General features: G+C 39.8%; 1 protein-coding gene across 3 annotated transcripts in view; it reads left to right on the top strand.

The window, feature by feature from the left end:
- The window catches only part of TRPC4AP (transient receptor potential cation channel subfamily C member 4 associated protein), a 74,373-nt gene that overhangs the window by 31,521 nt on the left and 22,306 nt on the right, over positions 1 to 20,546 (top strand). For all 3 annotated transcript variants that reach the window (XM_035006170.1, XM_035006168.1, XM_035006169.1), the window contains exons 5-8: positions 39 to 94; positions 2,409 to 2,537; positions 8,336 to 8,543; positions 15,801 to 15,986. In XM_035006170.1, coding sequence (XP_034862061.1) covers positions 39 to 94; positions 2,409 to 2,537; positions 8,336 to 8,543; positions 15,801 to 15,986 — 579 coding nt within the window. The remainder of the gene's footprint in view (positions 1 to 38; positions 95 to 2,408; positions 2,538 to 8,335; positions 8,544 to 15,800; positions 15,987 to 20,546) is intronic.

The following is a 20,546-nucleotide window of genomic DNA, read 5'->3' as shown; positions in this document are numbered from 1 at the left end:
GTGAGAAAAATAATCAATTATTCCCCCTTCACTTTCAGTAAGTGATGAAATGTCCAAGGACTGTTTGAGCATCCTGTATAATACGTGTGTCTGTGTAAGTATGCCTGCCCCTGGGGCCCCAGTTATGTCCCCGCCACATCTGCAGTGCTTGAGAGGGGAAAGTTCAAGTGGGGGTGGTGGACATGAGAGCTATCCTCAGACATGCGGGTATTGGACTTACTTATGTGGGCCTGAGAACCAGCACCAGCAGGTGGAAATTGTGGGGAGGCAGAATTTCATAGAAATTGTTGAGTCAGGGCTGCTCCAGCAGGTAGTGATCTCCTTTAGCCCTGGAGCAGACGCTGACCAATCATTTATCAAGTGGATACATACACTGGAAGAGTGTCTGTAACCTTTAAGATATTATTTCTGTTCCTTCATTTTCCTTGTTAGAAAACAAAACCGGAACCAGAAGCCCCACCAATGTATTAAGCAGGAGACTCTGCTTGGTTGACCTCTGAAAAGGAAAGAATGGTGAATAAAACAGCAATTTGGTAGAAAGGAAAAAGCCTTGCACTTAGTGCTAGAACTGGATTTGGAGTTCTGGCTCCTGGTTCAGTGCTTATTAATTCACCTTCCTGAGCTTTAGTTTCTTATCTATAGAGTGCAGTCAGTAATCTTACTAGCATCGTAGGCTTGTTGTGAGGACTAAGTGGGATGATAGATGTGAAAGCACTTAGTAAAGCAACATACAAGTGCTAGTTTTTGTAAGACACAGTACCTGTCTTTTAGGAACTTATGTTGTCACCTGTATGCAGTGAATCATAATACTCGCCAGAATGAAACAAATGCTCCTATGGAAGTGAAACCTTTATGTTATGAAAATACAATGGAACATTTAATTCCATTTCATTTCTGGCCGCATTCAGAAAGATTTCAGGCATTCTTGTGATATGTAAAATCTACCAAGATCATAAATCATAAATTTAGAAGTAGGTAAGAAAGAAAAGTGTAGAACAAGGTGAGGGTATAACATATATGCAGGAATTGGGCTGACCAAAAAATCATCTGTCGTCTGGATGGGGCACAAATTTGGGTTTAAGCTTCTTACCAACCAACACAAACAGGGAAGTAAGTTTCAGCACTTAATACAGTTCAGCATCTGTAACAGTCCCATGCAACAGAAATCCAGCATGAGTCACTTAAATTATTTTAAGGGGCGCCTGGGTGGCTCAGTCGTTAAGCGTCTGCCTTCGGCTCAGGTCATGATCCCAGGGTCCTGGGATCGAGTCCCACATCGGGCTCCCTGCTCAGCAGGAAGCCTGCTTCTCCCTCTCCCACTCCCCCTGCTTGTGTTCCTGCTCTTGCTCTCTGTCAAATAAATAAATAAAATCTTTAAAAAAAAAAATTATTTTAAATTTCCTTATAGTCACATTTTTTTAGAAAGGAAGAAAAGAAGTAGGAAGAAATAGGTGAGGTTAATTTTAATAATATATTTTATTTAGCATAGTATATCAAGATTATTCCAATATGTAAATAATGTAAGTAATTAATGGGATATTTACCTCCTTTTTTGTACTAAGCTTTCAAAATCCAGTGTGTTTTTTATACCTGGAGCACATCTCAGTTCAGACTAGCCACGGTTCAGGTGTTCAGTAGCCACATGTAGCTAGTGGACAGATAGGTACAAACAGACCGGTAAGATAAAAGTAAACTAACATAGTGTTCAGCTAACACACAGCTACTCTTGTAGTTAAGGTCAGTAAGAACTTGTCCTTATTTTAAAAGCTGACATGTGTATGATGTAATGACTCCATCACTGGCAACTTCCATGTAGTGATTAGTTTTATGAGGTTGTTTGTTATTAATGACACCTAATGTTAATAATATTCCAGCAAAACACAGTTCATGAAAGAAAGAAAGGAAGGAGGAAAGAAACAAAAATGTAAAGAACATAGGATGATATGGTCCAATTCTGTGCTGATCTGGCTTAATTCCAGGGATTAGGCAGAAACCAAGAAATGTCTGACCGAGCCTGCTTTGGGGTGGAAACTTGTGCAGACTGTGGCTGACCTGGAGTAAGCATGTCCTGCCTAAAGACATTTACATTCCAAATTTAAAATGTACTGCTGGCCAAATAAAACTTGGCCTACTGGATGGTAGTTTGTAGCTCCTCATTTAGTTACTAGGCAGATAGATACTAGGTCAAGAACCGATGATGAACCTACCGTGAAAAAACCCCTCCCCCCAAAATGCATTTGCACACAATGTTTTGTATGTAGTTTTAGTGATTTAAGGCCTTTGCCAAGAATTCCTGATGTAGCTTGGAATTGCTTTTCCAGTTTCTAGAAGGGGGATGCCTTGCTTTTCACTTTTTATTTTGTGATTATAACCTATTTTGCCTTTTCTCTCCTTTTCCCTTGTGATAGACGGAAGGAGTTACAAAGCGTTTGGCAGAAAAAAATGACTTTGTGATCTTCCTGTTTACATTGATGACGAGTAAGAAAACATTCTTACAAACAGCAACCCTCATTGAAGATATTTTGGGTGTTAAAAAGGTGAGCTATGTTTTCCAGCAGATGGGTGACCTGATGGGGGAGGGTATCTCAGACAATTGGATTCTCAGACCTGAATGATGTACAGAGCTCTTTTAAAAGAAAAATCTTCCATATTGCTAGTGTTAACTTTTTTTTTTTTTTACTTAAATATATTCAAGTACAAAACTAGGTCATACTCCTTCTGATGGTTTTTGAATGATGATAAAACCTAAACCAGTATATAATTTGAAATCAGTCTAATGATAAGACTCAAAAGTTCAGATTGACTTGGTGAATTTAATGTGATGGCTAATGTTACTCTGTTGAAATCAGTTTGCCCCTCACCACTGCTGTATGCTCTGTGATGACTTCATTTTCCTACCGTTTTTCTTTATTTGAATGCTGTGAAACCTTCCTTCATTCGGCTATGTTCCCCTGGGTAGTGATGTTCGACTTTTACTTAAGTCCACTTCTGTTTATTCTCATTAGTCTTCAACAGTTAAAGTTTAATTGATACCAGCATAGAGGACACAGATGTGAACACTGACATCCTGCCACTTGGTCATAAGATGAACATTCAAAAGATCCAGAATATGCTTTTTTTTTTTTTTTTTAAAGATTTTATTTATTTGACAGAGAGAGACACAGCGAGAGAGGGAACACAAGCAGGGGGAGGGGGAGAGGGAGAAGCAGGCTCCCCGCAGAGCAGGGAGCCCGATGCGGGACTTGATCCCGGGACTCCAGGACCATGACCCGAGCCGAAGGCAGTCACTTAACCGACTGAGCCACCCAGGCGCCCTGCTTTAAAAAAAGACACAAAGGAGTGCCTGGTTGTCTCAGTCGCTGGAGCATAGGACTCTTGATCTCAGGGTTGTGAGTTCAAGCCCCATGTTGGGTGAAGAGCTTACTTAACAAAAAAAAAAAAAGAAAGAAAAAAGAAAAACCAAACAACTGTGATTGAAATGAAACAGTAAATTAAAAAATTATCAACAAGAACTACCCCAAAAAACACATCTATAGACCTCTGCTAGATTTTTGCATAATGCTTGTGAAGATGTGGAGCTTCCTTCCCCAGTCTTTGTTCCACACCTCCATGTTGGTTGCAGGCTGGCAGATTTCTTCCTCTTACTACTGAGGAGGCAGGAGCAGACTCTTAGAGTTGCTGTTGCAGGGAAAAGGCTACCCGTGTGCATTGTGGTTACCCCAGCTTTCATTTCTGTCTTTCTGCTGCATTTTCCCCAGGCCCTGCTTGTCATGCACAGAAGATGCACAAGTGGTCCATTGTCTATAAGAACACACTGGAGATGTGTGTGGGTCCCAGACAGACTCTTTGTGCCCTTTGATAAAAAGGCTTTGTTATTTTTCCAATAATTGTATGCTCCAGCCAGTGTGTGAAAGGGGGCTCCCAGGGCAGAAACACCAGACTCCCTGGCAGTCTGAGCACAGGAGTCTAGGATTGGTCCTTCCTGTCTTTTCCTGCTTGTCCCTCGTGCCCTGACATGCTCATTGTGTGTTACCAGAAATAGTGATGAACTCTGCTAGACATGTTTACCTTGGTGCAGTTTGAAAGGGGAATAGACACCATAAAGAAAATGGGAACCCAAACCACAAACTGGGAAATGATATATGTAACCCATGTAACTAACAAAGGATTGGTATTCAGAATTTATCAAGAGTTCTTAACAAATCAGCAAGAAAAAGACAAATAGCCCGGTAAAGAAAGGTGGGGGGGAGGGGGCAATGATATAAACAAACATTTCACAGAAGAGAAACAAATAATCCATAAATAGAACATGTTTAACTTCATTGATGATCAGGGAAATGTAAATTAAGACCACAGTGAAAGAGAGAGCAAATGTTGGTGAAAATGTTATCATTGGTCTTTCTTTCTTTCTTTGGCTTTTTTTTTTTTAAAGTAGGCTCCATGCTCAGCGTAGAGTCCCAACATGGGGCTTGAACTCACAGTCCTTAAATCAAAGCCTGAGCTGAGATCCAGAGCTGGGTGCTTAACCAGCTGAACCACCCAGGCACCCCGAGAATGTGTATCATTGGAATCACTTATATACTGCTGATACCTTTTTGTTTCTGTAGAATCTGTTTATCTTTCTTTGTTTTCTGGTTGAATATGTGCATACCCTGTGACCCAGCACCTCGGGAAGCACTACCCTGAGGGCTGAGGCATCATTCTTGTGCCTAGGTCATCTTATAGCCTATGCCCAGGCATGCTCGGGGATAAACTCAATCCCAGAACAGTAGTTCTTAGAAATGAAAACACTACATCAAAGCCAAGAGGTTGTGAAATCAATTCATTCATTGGGTCCACCAGCTAAAAAGAAAAGATCCAAGAGTGTCAGTCATGTGAGGGTATTGTTTAAGTTTTTGTTACATATTTATATATTCACCTATGTATGTTTTATTGGGTTGTGATGGAAATTTTTTCTTATTCTTGGACATTGTCAGAATGGTTTGGAAGCCACCACCCCAGAAAAACTTCTGCACATGTACATCAAGAAACACATAAGAATGTTTATAGTATTGTTTCAGAGTTAAAAACTGAAACCAAATCTATGATCCATCCACAGGAGAATGGATAAATTTTCTCTATTCACACAATGAACATTATAGAGTTGTGGAAGTGAATAAGCTGTTGCTATAGGCAACAATGTAGCAAAATCATAGAAATTGATAGAAGTCAGTTGCAGAAGACTGTATATAGTATCTTTTTATTTTTATTTTTTTTAGAGAGAGTGCAAGCAGGGGAGGGACAGAGAGGGGGAGAGAGAGAGAATCCTAAGCAGACTCCACGCTCAGCATGGAGGTACCAGTGTGGGGCTTAATCTCACAACCCTGAGATCAAACCTGAGACAAAATCAAGAGTTGGATGCTTAATCAACTGAGCCACCCAGGTGCCTGTAGTATATCATTCTTATAAAGCTCTGAAATAAGCAAACTCAACTGGTACATATAAAACTATTTTTTTAAACAGCAAAACAAAAATAAACAAAATTCAGGATTGTGGTTACCTCTGGCAGAGAGGCAGGAAGAAGTGATAGGAAAGGCACACACAGCTATTCACTTGGTTATGCTTCATAACATAAGTTGTGTGTATTAAATATTAAAATATAACACAAGGAAGTGGTCTTGAAGGGCAGTGGAACCTGGTTCGTGACCCATCACTAAGTTAGGGCTAGAGGAACAGGGCTAAAAGTTATAGTTTCCTCTAATAATAATAGCTAACATTTGTTATGTACTGGGGGAAGGAGAAGGCAGAGGTGGAAGAAGCTATTCCCAAATACCCCTCAGCAAGCTCCTGTTCTGCATTACCAGAAATAAGAGTGGAGGTCATGGGGGCTTCTAGGAATCATTCACTTGTTCAGTACACATTTACCGAGGCCCTTGCTACCAAGTCTTATGTGCTGAGACTCTGGGAAGAAAGTAAGACACACTCCTCCCTCAAGGCAGTGGGAGTTTATTTGGAGATAGATGGAGGAACAGGTAATTACAAGAAGTTGTGATATGTGCAGTGATAGAGAAATACCCAGTCCAGTGGAAGTGAATTAGTGACATGAAGGGTAGTAGGTATTTTCTGAGGAATATTAAGGATGTTTCAAAAGAAGAGAAGCTCATGTAATGCACATTTGCAGATTTTAAAGAAGAAAAAAAAAATGAGAATATAACCAAATAACAAAAAACATTTCATAAAATTCAAGTCATTCATGATAAAAGCTAGGAATAAAAGGAAAGTTCTTAACTTGATAGAGGATATCAAAACTTACAGCAGACATTAAAGTTAATGTTAAAACTTTGGAAATATTCCTGTTAAAGTAAAAAAAAGACGCCTGCTATTGCTTAGTCTAGATAATTGGTTACGTGTGCACATACACAGGGAGACACCTATAGGAATGGTCACTGCAACAGTGTTTAATAGTGAAAAATTACAGTCCACCTAAACATACGTACATATATATGTATGTATGGTTAAATACATTGTGGAGTAAAGCAGTGGAAAATGAATGAATTAGAGCTACTTCTATCAGAGTAGTTAAATCCCAGTGTTGAGGGGTGCCTGGCTGGCTCAGTCAGTAGGGCATGTGACTCTTGATATCGGGGTCGTGAGTTCAAGATCCGCATTGGGCCTAAAGCCTACTTAAAAATAAATGTTTTAAAAAAAAAGTACTAACTTTCTCTTGTCTGAAGTGACCTAAATTAAAAAATAAACTCCAGTGTTAACTAAAAAGTAAGGTACAATGTGTCATTTGCACTGTGCATACAGAACAATACCATGTTTTAAACATGTACAACATAGCAATTCACTGATTTTATACATTAAGCTCTGCTCACCATCATGTCACCACACATTGTTATTACAGTATTATTGACTATATTCCCCATGCTGTACTTTTCCCCCCCACGACTTACTTATTTTATAACTGGAAGTTTGTAACTCTTAATCCCCTTGACCCATTTTGTCCATGCCCCCCCGCCATCCTCTCTCTTCTGACAACCACCAGTTCTCTGTATTTGAGTCTTTCTCTGTTTTGTTTGTTCATTTGTTTTGTTTTGTAGATTCCACATATGAGTTGAAATCATATAGTATTTGTCTTTTCTCTGACTTATTTCACTTGGCATTATACTCTCTAGCTCCATCCATGTCACTGCAGGTGGCAAGATCTCATTTTTTATGGCTGAATAATATTCCATTGTATATGTATACCATGTCTTCTTTATCCATTCATCTGTGAATGAACACTTGGGTTGCTTCTGTACTTGGTTATTGTAAATAACATTGCAATAAACATAGGGGTGCATATATCTTTTCAAATTATTGTTTTTGTTTTCTTGGGGTTAATACCCAGTAGTGGGATTACTGGATTATATCTATTTTTAATTTTTTGAGGAACCTCCAACTGTTTTCCATAGAGGGTGCACCAGTTTACATTTGTACCAACAGTACATGAGGGTTCCTTTTTTCCATATCCTCTCTGACACTTGTCATTTCCTGTCTTTTTAAGATTAGCCATTCTGACAGGTGTGAGTTGATATCTCACTTGTTTTGATTTGCATTTCCCTGATGATCAGTGATGTTGAGCATCTTTGTTGGCCTTCTGTATATCTTCTTTGGAAAAGTGTTCAGGTCCTCTGCCCATTTTTAATCAGATTATTTTTGGTGTTGAATTGTGTGAGTTCTTTATATTTTGGAGATTAGCCTGTCATCAGATAAATCATTTGCAAGTATCTTCTCCCATTCAGTAGGTTGCCTTTTGTTTTGTTGGTGGTTCCCTTTGCTTTACTACCATATATTTTTATGGAAATATAAGAACATGTGGGAATAATAAACACAGTTCAAAATAATGATTACCTCTGGTGGGAGAGATGGGAATACAACTGAATAGGAATACACAGGGGCCTTCAGCTATATTTGAAATATTTTATTTCTTAAAAAGAGAACATCTGTAGCAAGAATGGCAGTTCTTCAATTATGAGTGATAAAACTTGCGTGGTAGGCATTTCTTTTCTTTTCTTTTTTAAATAGGCAAAATGAGCCACATGAGCAAAGAGAGAGAAATAAGAATAGTGGTGCTCAAAGGGTTTAATCCTCAGAGCAGTCCGCTGGGGTATCTTAGTCCCATTTGACAGTTGAGCAAAGACTTAGAGAGGTTCCATAACTTACCTATGTTTACACAACTGCAGTTTGCAGAGCTGGGATTTGGACCTAAGTGGTTTAGCTACCAAATCCCATTCTTAAGGGAAAGGAAAAGGGACGCATCCAGTCTTGAATGAACTGAGCATGGGGATTGTTTTATTTGTGTCTCCTGTAGGAAATGATCCGACTAGATGAAGTCCCCAATCTGAGTTCTTTAGTATCCAATTTTGATCAGCAGCAGCTTGCTAATTTCTGCCGGATTCTGGCTGTCACCATTTCAGAGATGGATACAGGGAATGATGACAAGCACACACTACTTGCCAAAAATGCTCAGCAGAAGAAGAGCTTGAGCTTGGGACCTTCTGCAGCTGAAATCAACCAAGGTAAAGTCTCTAAGTTTTCAGAATTTTGAGATTATGGCTCTGAGACCCCTTTGTAAATTATCTGCTCTTTCAGTATCTCTGGAGAGTGGTTCATGTGAGGGCTCCTAGGGTCCACTTAGAGTATGTACATTTTGTGTATGTGTGTATCTGTTCATTATTTTAGGGGGCCAAGTCCATAACCTTTATCAGATTTTTTAATGGATTCAGAACCTCAGAAAAGTTAAGAACCAGGGGCATCTGGGTGGCTCAGTTGGTTAAGCATCAGACTCTTGATTTCGGCTCAGGCCATGATCTCAGGATCATGAGATCAAGCCCCATGTCAGGCTCTGCTCTGGGCATGGAGCCTGCTTAAGATTCTCCCCCCGCCCCCCTTCTCTCTCTTAAACAATGGTTCTTAACTCTTTTTTTTTTTTTTATCAGAATTATAAATACACATATCCTTCTATCACTAAGCCTCTTCTGGGCCTTTATCTTATATACGATATGATGTATATTCAAGGTCATTATTGCAACATTGTAATAACAGAAGACCAGAAACAAGAGACCACTTAATTTCTAGAATATTTACGTAATGGGAAATTTTATAGCTTTTAAGAAAAAAGAATGAAGATCTCTGTGTACTGATACAGGAAAATAACTCCAAGATGTATTGCTGTTAAAAAGGAAAATACAGAGCTGTGTGTATAGTATGATACTTTGTGTGGTAAAGCAGAGATGGGGGGAATAAGATCAGATGTATTTGTTTGCTCGTATACAGTATGCATAGAAAGCACGTACAAGAAGCCGAAAATGGTTACCCATTGGGGGTGGCTGAAAGCGAGGTAGATGACAACAGTGGAAGTAGGATTTTTTTTTTTTTTTTTTTTTTAAGATTTTATTTATTTGTGGGGCGCCTGGGTGGCTCAGTTGTTAAGCGTCTGCCTTCGGCTCAGGTCATGATCCCAGGATCAGTCCTAGGATTGAGCCCCACGTTGGGTTCCCTGCTTGGCGGGAGGCCTTCTTCTCCCTCTCCCACTCCCCCTGCTTGTGTTCCTGCTGTTGCTATCTTTGTCTCTGTCAAATAAATAAAAATCTTAAAAAAAAAAAAAAAGGATTTTATTTATTTGAGAGAGATCGAGAGAGGGCATGAGTGGGGGGAGGGGCAGAGGCGGGGCTCAATCCCAGGACCCCAGGATCATGACCTGAGCCAAAGGTAGACGTTTAATCGACTGAGCCACCCAGGCGCCCCAGAAGTAGGACTTAATGTATTATTTTATATATTTGATTGTAGAACCATGTGAGTGTGTTAATTACTTCTCTACCTATTGCTTTTTGGTAGCAAGATAACTTTCTTCTATTTCTATACTGGTCTAACAGATTTGGGGGAAATTTGGCATATATCTGTTTTGGTTATGAGAATATAGATGATCCAGCTTTGAACTAAAATATTTATATGTCTTGGGGCGCTTGGGTGGCTCGGTTGGTTGGGCGACTGCCTTCGGCTCAGGTCATGATCCTGGAGTCCCGGGATCGAGTCCCGCGTCGGGCTCCCTGCTTGGCGGGGAATCTGCTTCTCTCTCTGACCCTCCTCCCTCTCATGCTCTCTGTCTCTCATTCTCTCTCTCTCAAATAAATAAATAAAATATTTATATGTCTTAAAAGCTAGTTCTTGAACATCAACAAGCTGCAATAACATATAGCTGTGTGCCTTAGGGTTAACTGAATAACCAAGGTGAAATAATAAACTTCAAAGCAGTAGTAGAGAGCCAGGATTGTCCTTGGGCAGCCCAGATGGTGCTTTGAAAACAATACTTTGTTCCTGAAGTCCAGTTGACTAGATGGTGCATTCCCAGGCCTAGCTCTGCAGAATTGCTAAGTGCTGCACAGCAGCCTCCCTTCTGACTCCTGAATGTGAGTCCTCCCTTAACCCTGTGAACACTAGTTATGAACACCAAATGGTCATAACTGTGTTTCTAGGTACATATTAAGGACTATAATTTGACAGGTTTTAGTCATACATCAAAACAGAAATCTATGAATCTGTGGACCACAGGTTGGTGGTTCCCCCTTCCAAGCTTGTTTTTCTTCCTGAATCCATAGATCCGAGGCCTACCTTGGTCTGTGTAGGCTTTTCTTCGCCTCCTTCCTCCTTTCTTTTGACTTTTAAGGAGTGCTCATTTTAGCAAATCATGAAAATACACATTCTTAAAAACATGTGAATTTTATTATAACCAAGTTTTACCTTAAAGCTGATGTAAACACACTGACAAAAGCTCACATTTGTTAAGCTCCTGCTATGTAGCAAACATTAAGCTAACTGCATTACCTGGAAGTGATTTTATTTACTCCTCCAAGCAGCCCTATGAAATAAGAGATTGGCATCCCCATTGCACAGCTTAGGAAATGGAGGGTCATAAAGGTTCAGTATTGGATACCTGTGTGTGCTGAGGCACTAAGTGACTTTTCATCTTAGTTTCCCATTTAAGGAATCTGTTCTGGCAGATTATTTTTATCCTGTTAGTATCGAGTACCTTCATGTACCTGTCTATAAGCTACCTTAAGTGAAACCATCATTCTTAGAGGACAGGGTATTCTAGTCAGTTGGTTTTTTAATTAAGTGAGCGTTAACCCCAAACCCAGGTTCATAAAACTGTCTTCATAAACTGTCTAGGTTCACTTGTGTACCTATGTGGCTAACCCATGAGATAATCATGTGATGTCTGCTTGTAGCTTTTGAGTTGAAGCTTTAGTAAATGTTGTATTTTAGCACGTGATGTTGTACAGGGTCTGACCTTTCCCAGCTCTCTGACCATAATTCCTGTTTCCCTGCCCCCTACCCCACACACATTTTTCTCCAGTCACATGCCCTGGGAAAGCCAAGGTGAGCATAATTAAATCACAAGTACAATGTGAAAGATCTTAGTCCTCAATGTTGTCATGCTTTAATTGAACTCCAGTACTAAATGGTTTTAAATAGAGGCATGTGTAATAATCATCTCAGGCTGCCATAACAAGATACCATAACTGGGTGGCTTAAACAACAGAAGTTCATTTTCTCACCATTCTGGAGGCTAAAGGTTCACGATCAAGGTGCCATCAGCATTGGTTTCTGGTGAAACCTCCCTTCCTGGCTGTGGACGGCTGTCTTCTTACTGTGTCCTCAGGTGGTCTTTCCTCTGTGTATATACAAAGAGAAGCGATTTCCGGTGTCTCTTCCTCTAAGGACACCAGCCCTATTGGGTCCACTCTTAATGACACCATTTAATTCCCACTCTTAATGACACCATTTAATTCCCTCTCTAAAGGCCCTGTCTCCAGATACAGTCATGTTATGAATTAGGGCTTCAACATATGAATTTGGGGGAGGGGACACAACTCGGACCATAACAGTATGAAAAGTGGACATGTTTTTGCTTTGTTTATTAATAAACTGTGGCTGTTTTCTTGCCCAGCAAAATAATGATTCATACTCTTTTCCTGGAGCTGATATAATAATAAAAATATTAGAGCCCTTTTTGGATTTCTCAGAAGTACCAGTTCTTCTGTCCATTCAGAGGGGGAACAGATGGTTTCATCAGGGGGAAAAAAATCATTCAAGAGTTTAGTCAGAGATGTAGGTGAAGCCATAGACCAGATAATTATCAATTTATAGTTGACCTGAGGTAAGAGGTGCTGATTTCTGTAAGCTAGGAAAGGATTCAGAATCCTCTCAGTTGGAAAGCAGGGCCTAAACTGAAGAGGAAAGTTTATGGGAATATTTCAAAGTCCTGATGTTTTAACAGATATGAGGAGAAGCAAGGTATGCTTTTGCAGAAATTCTCAGAAGTTGTGTTTCAGTTGTCAGCCAGTTTAACATTAACCAGTAGTGTGGGTCACTGTCGGTAAGGCCGCGAGAATTACAGGGACACTGTGACGCGGGGTGCCAGTTCCCAGGGGTTGTGTATAATTTGATGAGCATAATTGGGCCAGTGACTTTTTTCTGGGGAGAGAGCCCATAGCTTTCATCACTTTTTCAAGAGATGAGTGATTCACAAAGGCTTAGGAATCTCCAGGGTGGGGGTCGGAATCTCAGAACCTTGAATGCTGGGCAGTCACATCTGAAGGGCTGTGTTGAGTGCGCAGGATGGGAAGAACAGGTCTTAGGAACTGTCCTATGAAGAATAGAGAAACTGCAGCTATTCATCCTGCAGAAAAGTGGTTGAGAGTAGAAATCCAGCTTTGGGAAGATTTTCATGTAGAATCCACTGTTTTATTTATTTTTGGAAAAAAGCAATACATATCTAAAGTTTCTTAAATAATAAGAGTGGATATAGTGTAGAAAGTTTGTTCCCTTCCCTGTGGCACCCTGTTACATTTTCTCATGTGTCCCTCCAGAGAAATTCTCTATATGCCCAGTCTGGGGGATGGAGGAGGGAAAGAGATTAGCTCCTAGCTGTAGAGATGGTGGTATAAAATAGGCACCCTTCTGCCCCTTGGTTTTTTTTTTCACTTAACTTTATCTTGCAAAGCATTCTATTGCAGTACCTACAAAATTGTGTGATTGCTTTTTACAGCTACGTAGTATTTTAATATATGGGCATACCACAATTTATTTAACCAGTCCCTGATTGATGGAAATTTGGTTTATTTTTAAATCTCTTTTCCTACAAATAACAGTCTTGGGTATGGAGTGTGATGTGCTGGATATTTGCCTTTTATACTTTGATAGATGTTGACCAATGCACCCTGCAAAGCACTTACTGGTTCATTTTCCCCCACCCTGTACACCATTCCCATTACAGGGCCTTTTTAAACTCCTTGATGTTTGTCAAGCCAGTAAGTAAAAAATGGTATCTCAAAACAAAAAAGCTATCTGTGTATTTTTTTAAATTGCGGTGAATGTCACATAAACAAACCACTTAAAGTGAACAACTCAGTGGCATTTAGTACATTCACAGTTTGTGCAGCCACACCTCCATCTATTTTGAGAACATTTTCATCACCCCAAAAGGAAACTACATACACGTTAGACGGCTGAAATCCCCCATTCTCCCCAACCCTGGCAACTACCTGCATTCTTGTTGGAGATGTGCCTATTCTAGATACTTTCTAAATGGAATCCTAGAATAGGTGACTTTTTTTTTTTTTTCTTATGTTAATCCCCATACATTAGAATAGGTGACTTTTTGTACCTTGCTGCTTTCACGCAGCATGATGTTTTTGAGGTTCTCCTATGCTTTAGCACATCAGTATTTCATTTCTTTTTATGGCTGGATAATAATATTTGTCTATACCACAATTTGTTTATTCGTTCGTCTGGTGATGGACGTTTGGGTTGTTTCCCCATTTTGGCAGTTGAAGTAGTGCTGCTGTGAATGTGTGTGTGTATGTATTTGAGCACCTGTTTTCAGTGATTTGGGAGATATACTTAGGAGTGGAATCGCTGGGTCATGTGGTAATTCTATGTTCGACTTTTTTTTTTTTCTTTTTAAGATTTATTTGAGAGAGCGAGCAAGCAAAATGGGGTGGGAGAGGGAGAGGGAGAGAGCTGGGAAACTGCTGCAGGGCTCCACCCCTTACCCCAAGATCACACCCTGAGCAGAAGGCAGCCGCTTAACCGACTGAGCCACGCAGGGACCCCTATGTTCAACTTTTTGAGGAAAAGTTAATTTTAATATAGTTTTAATTAGCTTTTTTTCAAAAAATGAGGTCAGACAGTGTAGTCACTAATCTATAGAGGATGGAAAGGGGGCTAAGATTATTTGCTGAGCTCTGTGCTGGAACTGAATTTGTATGACTTTGTATAATCCTAACTAATTTGTTGTAATTTATTTTATATTTGAAGAATTTTCTTTAATATTCTTTTGAATTTTACTTTAAAATTTTTCATTTAAATTCTTCACACAGAGACAGGTTTATGACACATATAACATTGTAATGGTACCTGTTTACCCATCACCTAGCTTCAACTGTCCATGTCTCTTTCTCTGTATCCCTTCACTCCTCCCTACCTTACTTTGAATTATTTTGAAGCAAATCCCAGATATCATAAAATTTAACCTGCATATATTGCAGCGTTCCCACAAGATAGCGAGCCTTTTTAAAAATAACTCCCAACACCATACTATACCCCCCAAATTAATAGTAATATCTTGGTATTATTAAATACCTATTTATTAATTTTCAGTTAGATGATGCATTCATGTGGTTCAAAAAAATCTACAGATTTAAAAAGGTGTTCATTGAAAAGTTTCCCCCTCACACTCTTATTTCCAGTGGCCTGATTCTCTTGCCTTTGGTAGCCACTGGTGTTTTCTATCCTCCCAGGAAGATTTAATACATGTATAAGCAAATCCATAGAGATGTTAGCCCTTATTTTTAAAGAAGGTTAAATGATAGATCCATGATCTACCACCTGGATTTCCCTGCCTCCACAGTGTATTATGTTCTCTTATGCTGATCGGAATATCCATCTTACTACTGTGAGCAAAATGGGATTAAGGGAAATAAGAGTTGGGTGATTATTCAGTTTCTTTGTTTACCTAAAAAAAAAAAAAAAAACAACTTCTTTCTTCCTGCTAGTACATGTTTGTTACGGGAAAATCAAACTAGAGAGAAGTAGTTTTAAAAGAAGCATTTATATCTTTTCGTACTCAGGAATGGCCACAGTAAACACCTTGTTGTATAGTCTTCATTCTTTATGTGTATATTATGTGCATATTTTAAAGAAGCAAAATTTTTTTAAAAAATAGGCTTAAGCCAATACTGTTTAATAATTTTTTCTCTAACAAGTAAATTTAAACATTTTTTTGAGTCACTCTGTACAAAGATATGTGTGTCTTTGTTTTTAGTGTCTGTTGTATTTTATTGTATTGGGATATATTGTGTTTAATTGATATGCTATTGATGACCATGTAGTTATCTTTACCTTTTTGCTATTGTAGAAACCACATCAGTGAATATCTTTGTATATGTGATTGGTTATTTCCTTGTAGGAAATCCCTAGAAATGAGCCTCCTGGCTCAGACACACAGGTTTAAGAAATTAAAGTGATTTCCAATTTATATTCCCACCAGTAGATGTAAAAGAGCCTATTTCCCTGCACCTGTTATTGAACTTGTTTCTATAATAAGTACTATTTTACTTTGGCTTAGCATTTCATTTTGAAAGGAAACTCTGACTAGCTAGTGTCAGATTAAAAATCATTCCTATCATGCAGGTAAGGAACAGGCTCATTGTTTAGGGCTTTACAGCCCATCTCTGTTTTGAAAATGCACTCTTTTGTTCTCTCCATGGCAGCGGCCCTTCTCAGCATCCCTGGCTTTGTTGAGCGGCTTTGCAAGCTTGCGACTCGAAAGGTATCAGAGTCAACAGGCACAGCTAGCTTCCTTCAGGAGTTGGAAGAGTGGTACACCTGGCTAGACAATGCTTTGGTGCTGGACGCCCTGATGCGAGTGGCTAATGAGGAATCCGAGCACAATCAAGGTACTTGGGATGGGTTTTCTATGAGGTGGGGACCTTTCCCTTAGGCTCCTGGAGCCATTTTTGACCTCTTTTCCAAGGAGGATTAGTTGAAATTTGCTCAAAGTAGAATTTTCCTCAAGGAAGTCCTAGATCATAACTGTTAGGACTCTTTTGAAAGCTAGTGACAGAAGCCTCTTTGAATTCTCTCAGAGTGGACCTGAAAGCAGGGAGAAGGGACTGGCTGGATCCAATAATGAGAGCATTCTTAGGAACTCAGGAGTCCTTTCCGTGTCTCTTCATTCTCCATGGTTCTCTGGTGTTCTCTTCTCATTGCTCTGATGAGTAGACTCCTAGTTTCAGCAACAGCTTCTTGGTGAAGGGCTCTGGCCCATCTTGGGTCAGATGCTCAACCCTTAAACGTTTGACCCTGGCCAGCAGGATGGGGTCAGATTGTACAAACCCAGGAATTCTCACTGTAAAAGTGAAGAGAAGTTCTGTTTCCAGGATGGCAGTGTGTGGAGTTCTGTGGACCTGCTCCCCATGGCAGCTATAAATAAAACCGATAAACAATGACAAATCCATCCATGTAAAGTCTATGGAAGTTGTTCTAAGAGCATACAGTAAATGAGGGGATCTTCAAGCTAATCTGCTAAAACTCAGAACAGTGAGAGTCTGTGACATTGGAAGTTCTGCTTGTTGGAAGTTCCACTCTGGGCAGGTTGTGGCCAAAAAGATAGAACCCTCAACAGGGGACATGATTTCCAAACAAGGAATATGGTATCTCACTGTTGAGGAGGAGGGCAGACCGCCAGCTTTTCTCATCCCCTCCAACTCCAAGTTGAAGAGGCTGAATTCTTGATGAATGTATCCTACAAGTCAGGGGCTCCCTGCCCCAAATTCATTGAGATATAATAGATTTATAACCTTGTATAAGTTTAAAGTGTATAGCATGTTAATTTGATACATTTATATATTGCAAAATGATTATCAGCATAGCATTAGCACCTCATCCCATCACATAATTATCATTTCTTTTTTGTGGTGAGAACATTTAAGATCGACTTTATTAGAGTCTTTCAAATATTACTAGCTGTAATCACCATGCTGTACATTGGATGCCCGGAACTTGTTAATCTTAGAACTGAAAGTTTGTACCCTTTGACCACTGTCTTCCTATTTCTCCCAACCTCTGATAACCAGCATTCTACTGTTTCTCTGAGTTTGGCTTTTTTAGATTCCACATGTAAGTGATATTATACAGTATTTGTCTTCCTCTGTCTGACTTCTTTCATTTAATTCACTTATTTCATATAATGCCAAGGGCCTTCCGCCTCCCCCCCCCCCCCCCCCCCCTTTTCTACACTCTGTGCACAAGCTTTGCCCTAGGCCTGGCAAGCAAGAATTCTGTGACCCTATTGCCCTGGCCCCAACTCACTTATAGGACAGAGATTCCATGCAGAGATCTCCATGCAGCATGCAAGCTGGGAAGGCTAAGAGTTTGCTGACCCTGCTCAGAGTAGTGGGGCACCAAGATTTTGCCAGGAGGAGAGTTAATAGTTAAGAACAGAAAGTAGGGAAGTTCAAAGCTAAGAGTGTTCTCAAAAACTGTAGATTTTGGTGTTAAGGACATAAAAGGAGGCTGTTAGCTCTTGTGAGAACAAAAAGCTAAACCATAGGCTTGGTAGTTTGCCAGCAAGACCCAGGCAGACAGCTTAGCAGAGTTGTTCCGAGATCAAAACCAACTCAGACTCAAAAACTACCTTTGCCCAATTTTAATTGGATTAGACTTTAGAGCACTTTATGCCCCAAGGCACTGTCAAAAGTAGAGCATTCAGCCAGCAATTAGTGGGGTCTGACAGCTGGGTTTCATACCAGATGAGGCAAAAATCTTAACAGAGAGATCAAGGAGAGAGCCACAGAGAGCCCTGCTAAAACGGCCATCCAGGGAGAAGCAAACATGCCCACAGCTGCACACTCTGGGGCAAAACACGAAAGACCTCACTAGGCCATGGAGAAATAGATTTTACTGAAGTAGGCTAGCCAGGTCACTGAACAAATGAACAAAGAAATAACAACAAGCCCTGAACGGAAGGAAGGGGAATCCGTATCCAGAGTTGCTGCATTATTTACCTAAAATGTCAGTTTTTAATAAAATTTGAGATATGCAAAGAAACAAGGAATTACGGCCCATACACAGGAGAAAGCAGGCAACAGAAGTTGCCTGAGAGAGCCCAGATAGCAGATCTAATAGAGACTTCAAAGCAGCCAGTGCAAGGATGGTCAAAGAACTAAAGGAAGCTGTGCTTAAAGAAGTAAAGGAAGGGACACCTGGGTGGCTCAGTTGGTTAAGCGTCTGCCTTCGGCTCAGGTCATGATCCCAGGGTCCTGGGATCGAGTCCTGCATCGGGCTCCCTGCTCAGCCAGGAGTCTGGTTCTACCTCTCCCTCTGCCCTTCCCTCCTCCTCCACTCATGCTCTCTGTCTCTCTCATTCTCTCTCTCTCTGACAAATAAAAATCTAAAATAAATAAAATAAATAAAAGAAGCTAAAGAATCTGTGACATCATCAAATAGAGAATATCAGTAAAGAGATAGGAGATATAAGAAAGAGCCAAATGGAAGTTCTGTGGTTTATTAAATTATAAGTAACTGGAATGAAAAATTCACTGAAAGGAGCAAGAAGAATATTTGAAGAAATAGTGGCTGAAAACTTCTCAAATTTGAAAGGCATTAATGTACACATCTGAGAAGCCCAAAGAACTGGAAGTAGCATAAACTTAGAGATTTACACCCAGACACATCATGATAAAAATGTTGAAAGACAAAGAGAAAATCTTGAAAGTAGCAAGAAGAACAGCTCAGTAAGATTGATAGCCGACTTCTCGGAAATCACAGAGTCAGAGGGCAGTGGGATGACCTATTCAGAGTGCTGAAAGAAAAAAAACTCTCAATAGCAAAACGTTCTTTCAGAAATGTAGGTGAAATAAATTGCTAGATAAACAAAAACTTAGAGAATTTGTTACTAATAGATCTGCTTTATGAGAAATACCCAGGGAAGTTCTTCAGGCTGAAAGCAGGTGACCTCAGACAGTAATTTAAATCTACACAGAACAGCAAAGAGCATTCCTAAAGGTAATTACATAATCATAAAAGACAGTATAGGGCGCCTGGGTGGCTCAGTTGGTTAAGCAACTGCCTTCGGCTCAGGTCATGATCCTGGAGTCCCGGGATTGAGTCCCACATCAGGCTCCCTGTGGAGCAGGGAGTCTGCTTCTCCCTCTGACCCTCTTCCCTCTCGTGCTCTCTCTCTCATTCTCTCTCTCTCAAATAAAAATAAATAAAATCTAAAAAAAAAAAAAATTCTTAAAAAAAAAAGACAGTATAAATGCATATTTTTTCTTTTCCTTAACAAATTTAAAAAGCGGTTATGTAAAACCATGTGTTTATATTGTTGAATCTGTGACATACAGAAATGTAATATACTTGAGAAAGTAACAGCACAAAAACTTTGTGGGATCAGATTTTGTGGAAATTTGGGTGGGACCAAAGTTGTATTGCAGTAAGGAAATTATACGAGATGGTAACTTGAATCAACAGGAATCAATGAAGAGAACCAAAATGGTAAATAAGAGGGTCAGTATAACAAACTCTATTAATATTTACTTTCCTCAGCTTCTTCTTTTTTTTGTTTTAAGATTTTATTTATTTATTTGACAGAGACACAGCGAGAGAGGGAACGCAAGCAGGGGGAGCGGGAGAGGGAGAAGCAGGCTTCCCACTGAGCAGGGAGCCCAATGCGGGGCTCGATCCCAGGACCTTGGGATCATGACCTGAGCCGAGGGCAGATGCTTAACGACTGAGCCACCCAGGCGCCCCTACTTTTCTCAGCTTCTTGAACAGACATAAAATTATATAAAGTAATAATTACAACACTGTATTGTATAACAATCCATGCAATGTATTGTACACTATATTGTTGAACGGTTAGCTTCTGTAGATGTAGTATATGTAACAATAATAGCACAAAAAGGAGAGAAGGAATAGAGCTGTGTAGGAACTCTGGAATTAGTATAAATCTGAAGAGATTCTGTCAAATTAAGATGTATATGGCAAACCCTATAGCAACTGCAAAGAAAGTAACTTTAAAAATACAGTGAGAAAGTCATTAAAGAAATTATAATATTATACCAGAAAATATTCACTTACTACAAAAGAATTATAGGAGAAATAGAGGAATTAAAAAACACATGAGCTATGTAGAAAACAAAAAGTAAAAAGGCAGAAGTAAATCCAGCTGTGTCATTAATAACCTTAAATATGAATGGATTAAAGCAGTTCATCCAAAAAACAGATGGTCATATTGGATTTTTTTTTTTTTTAAAGATTTTATTTATTTATTTGACAGAGAAAGACACAGCGAGAGAGGGAACACAAACGGGGAGTGGGAGAGGGAGAAGCAGACTCCCCGCCGAGCAGGGAGCCCGATGCGGGACTCGACCCCGGGACTCCAGGATCATGACCTGAGCCGAAGGCAGTCGCCCAACCAACTGAGCCACCCAGGCGCCCATATTGGATTTTTTTTA

This window comes from Mirounga leonina, unplaced genomic scaffold (assembly GCF_011800145.1).
Source record: "Mirounga leonina isolate KUSES-001 unplaced genomic scaffold, KU_Mleo_1.0 Mir_150, whole genome shotgun sequence".
NCBI classification, from domain to species: domain Eukaryota; kingdom Metazoa; phylum Chordata; class Mammalia; order Carnivora; family Phocidae; genus Mirounga; species Mirounga leonina.
The sequence above is the reverse complement of the archived record's forward strand: the minus strand, read 5'-3'. Positions and strand labels throughout refer to the sequence as shown.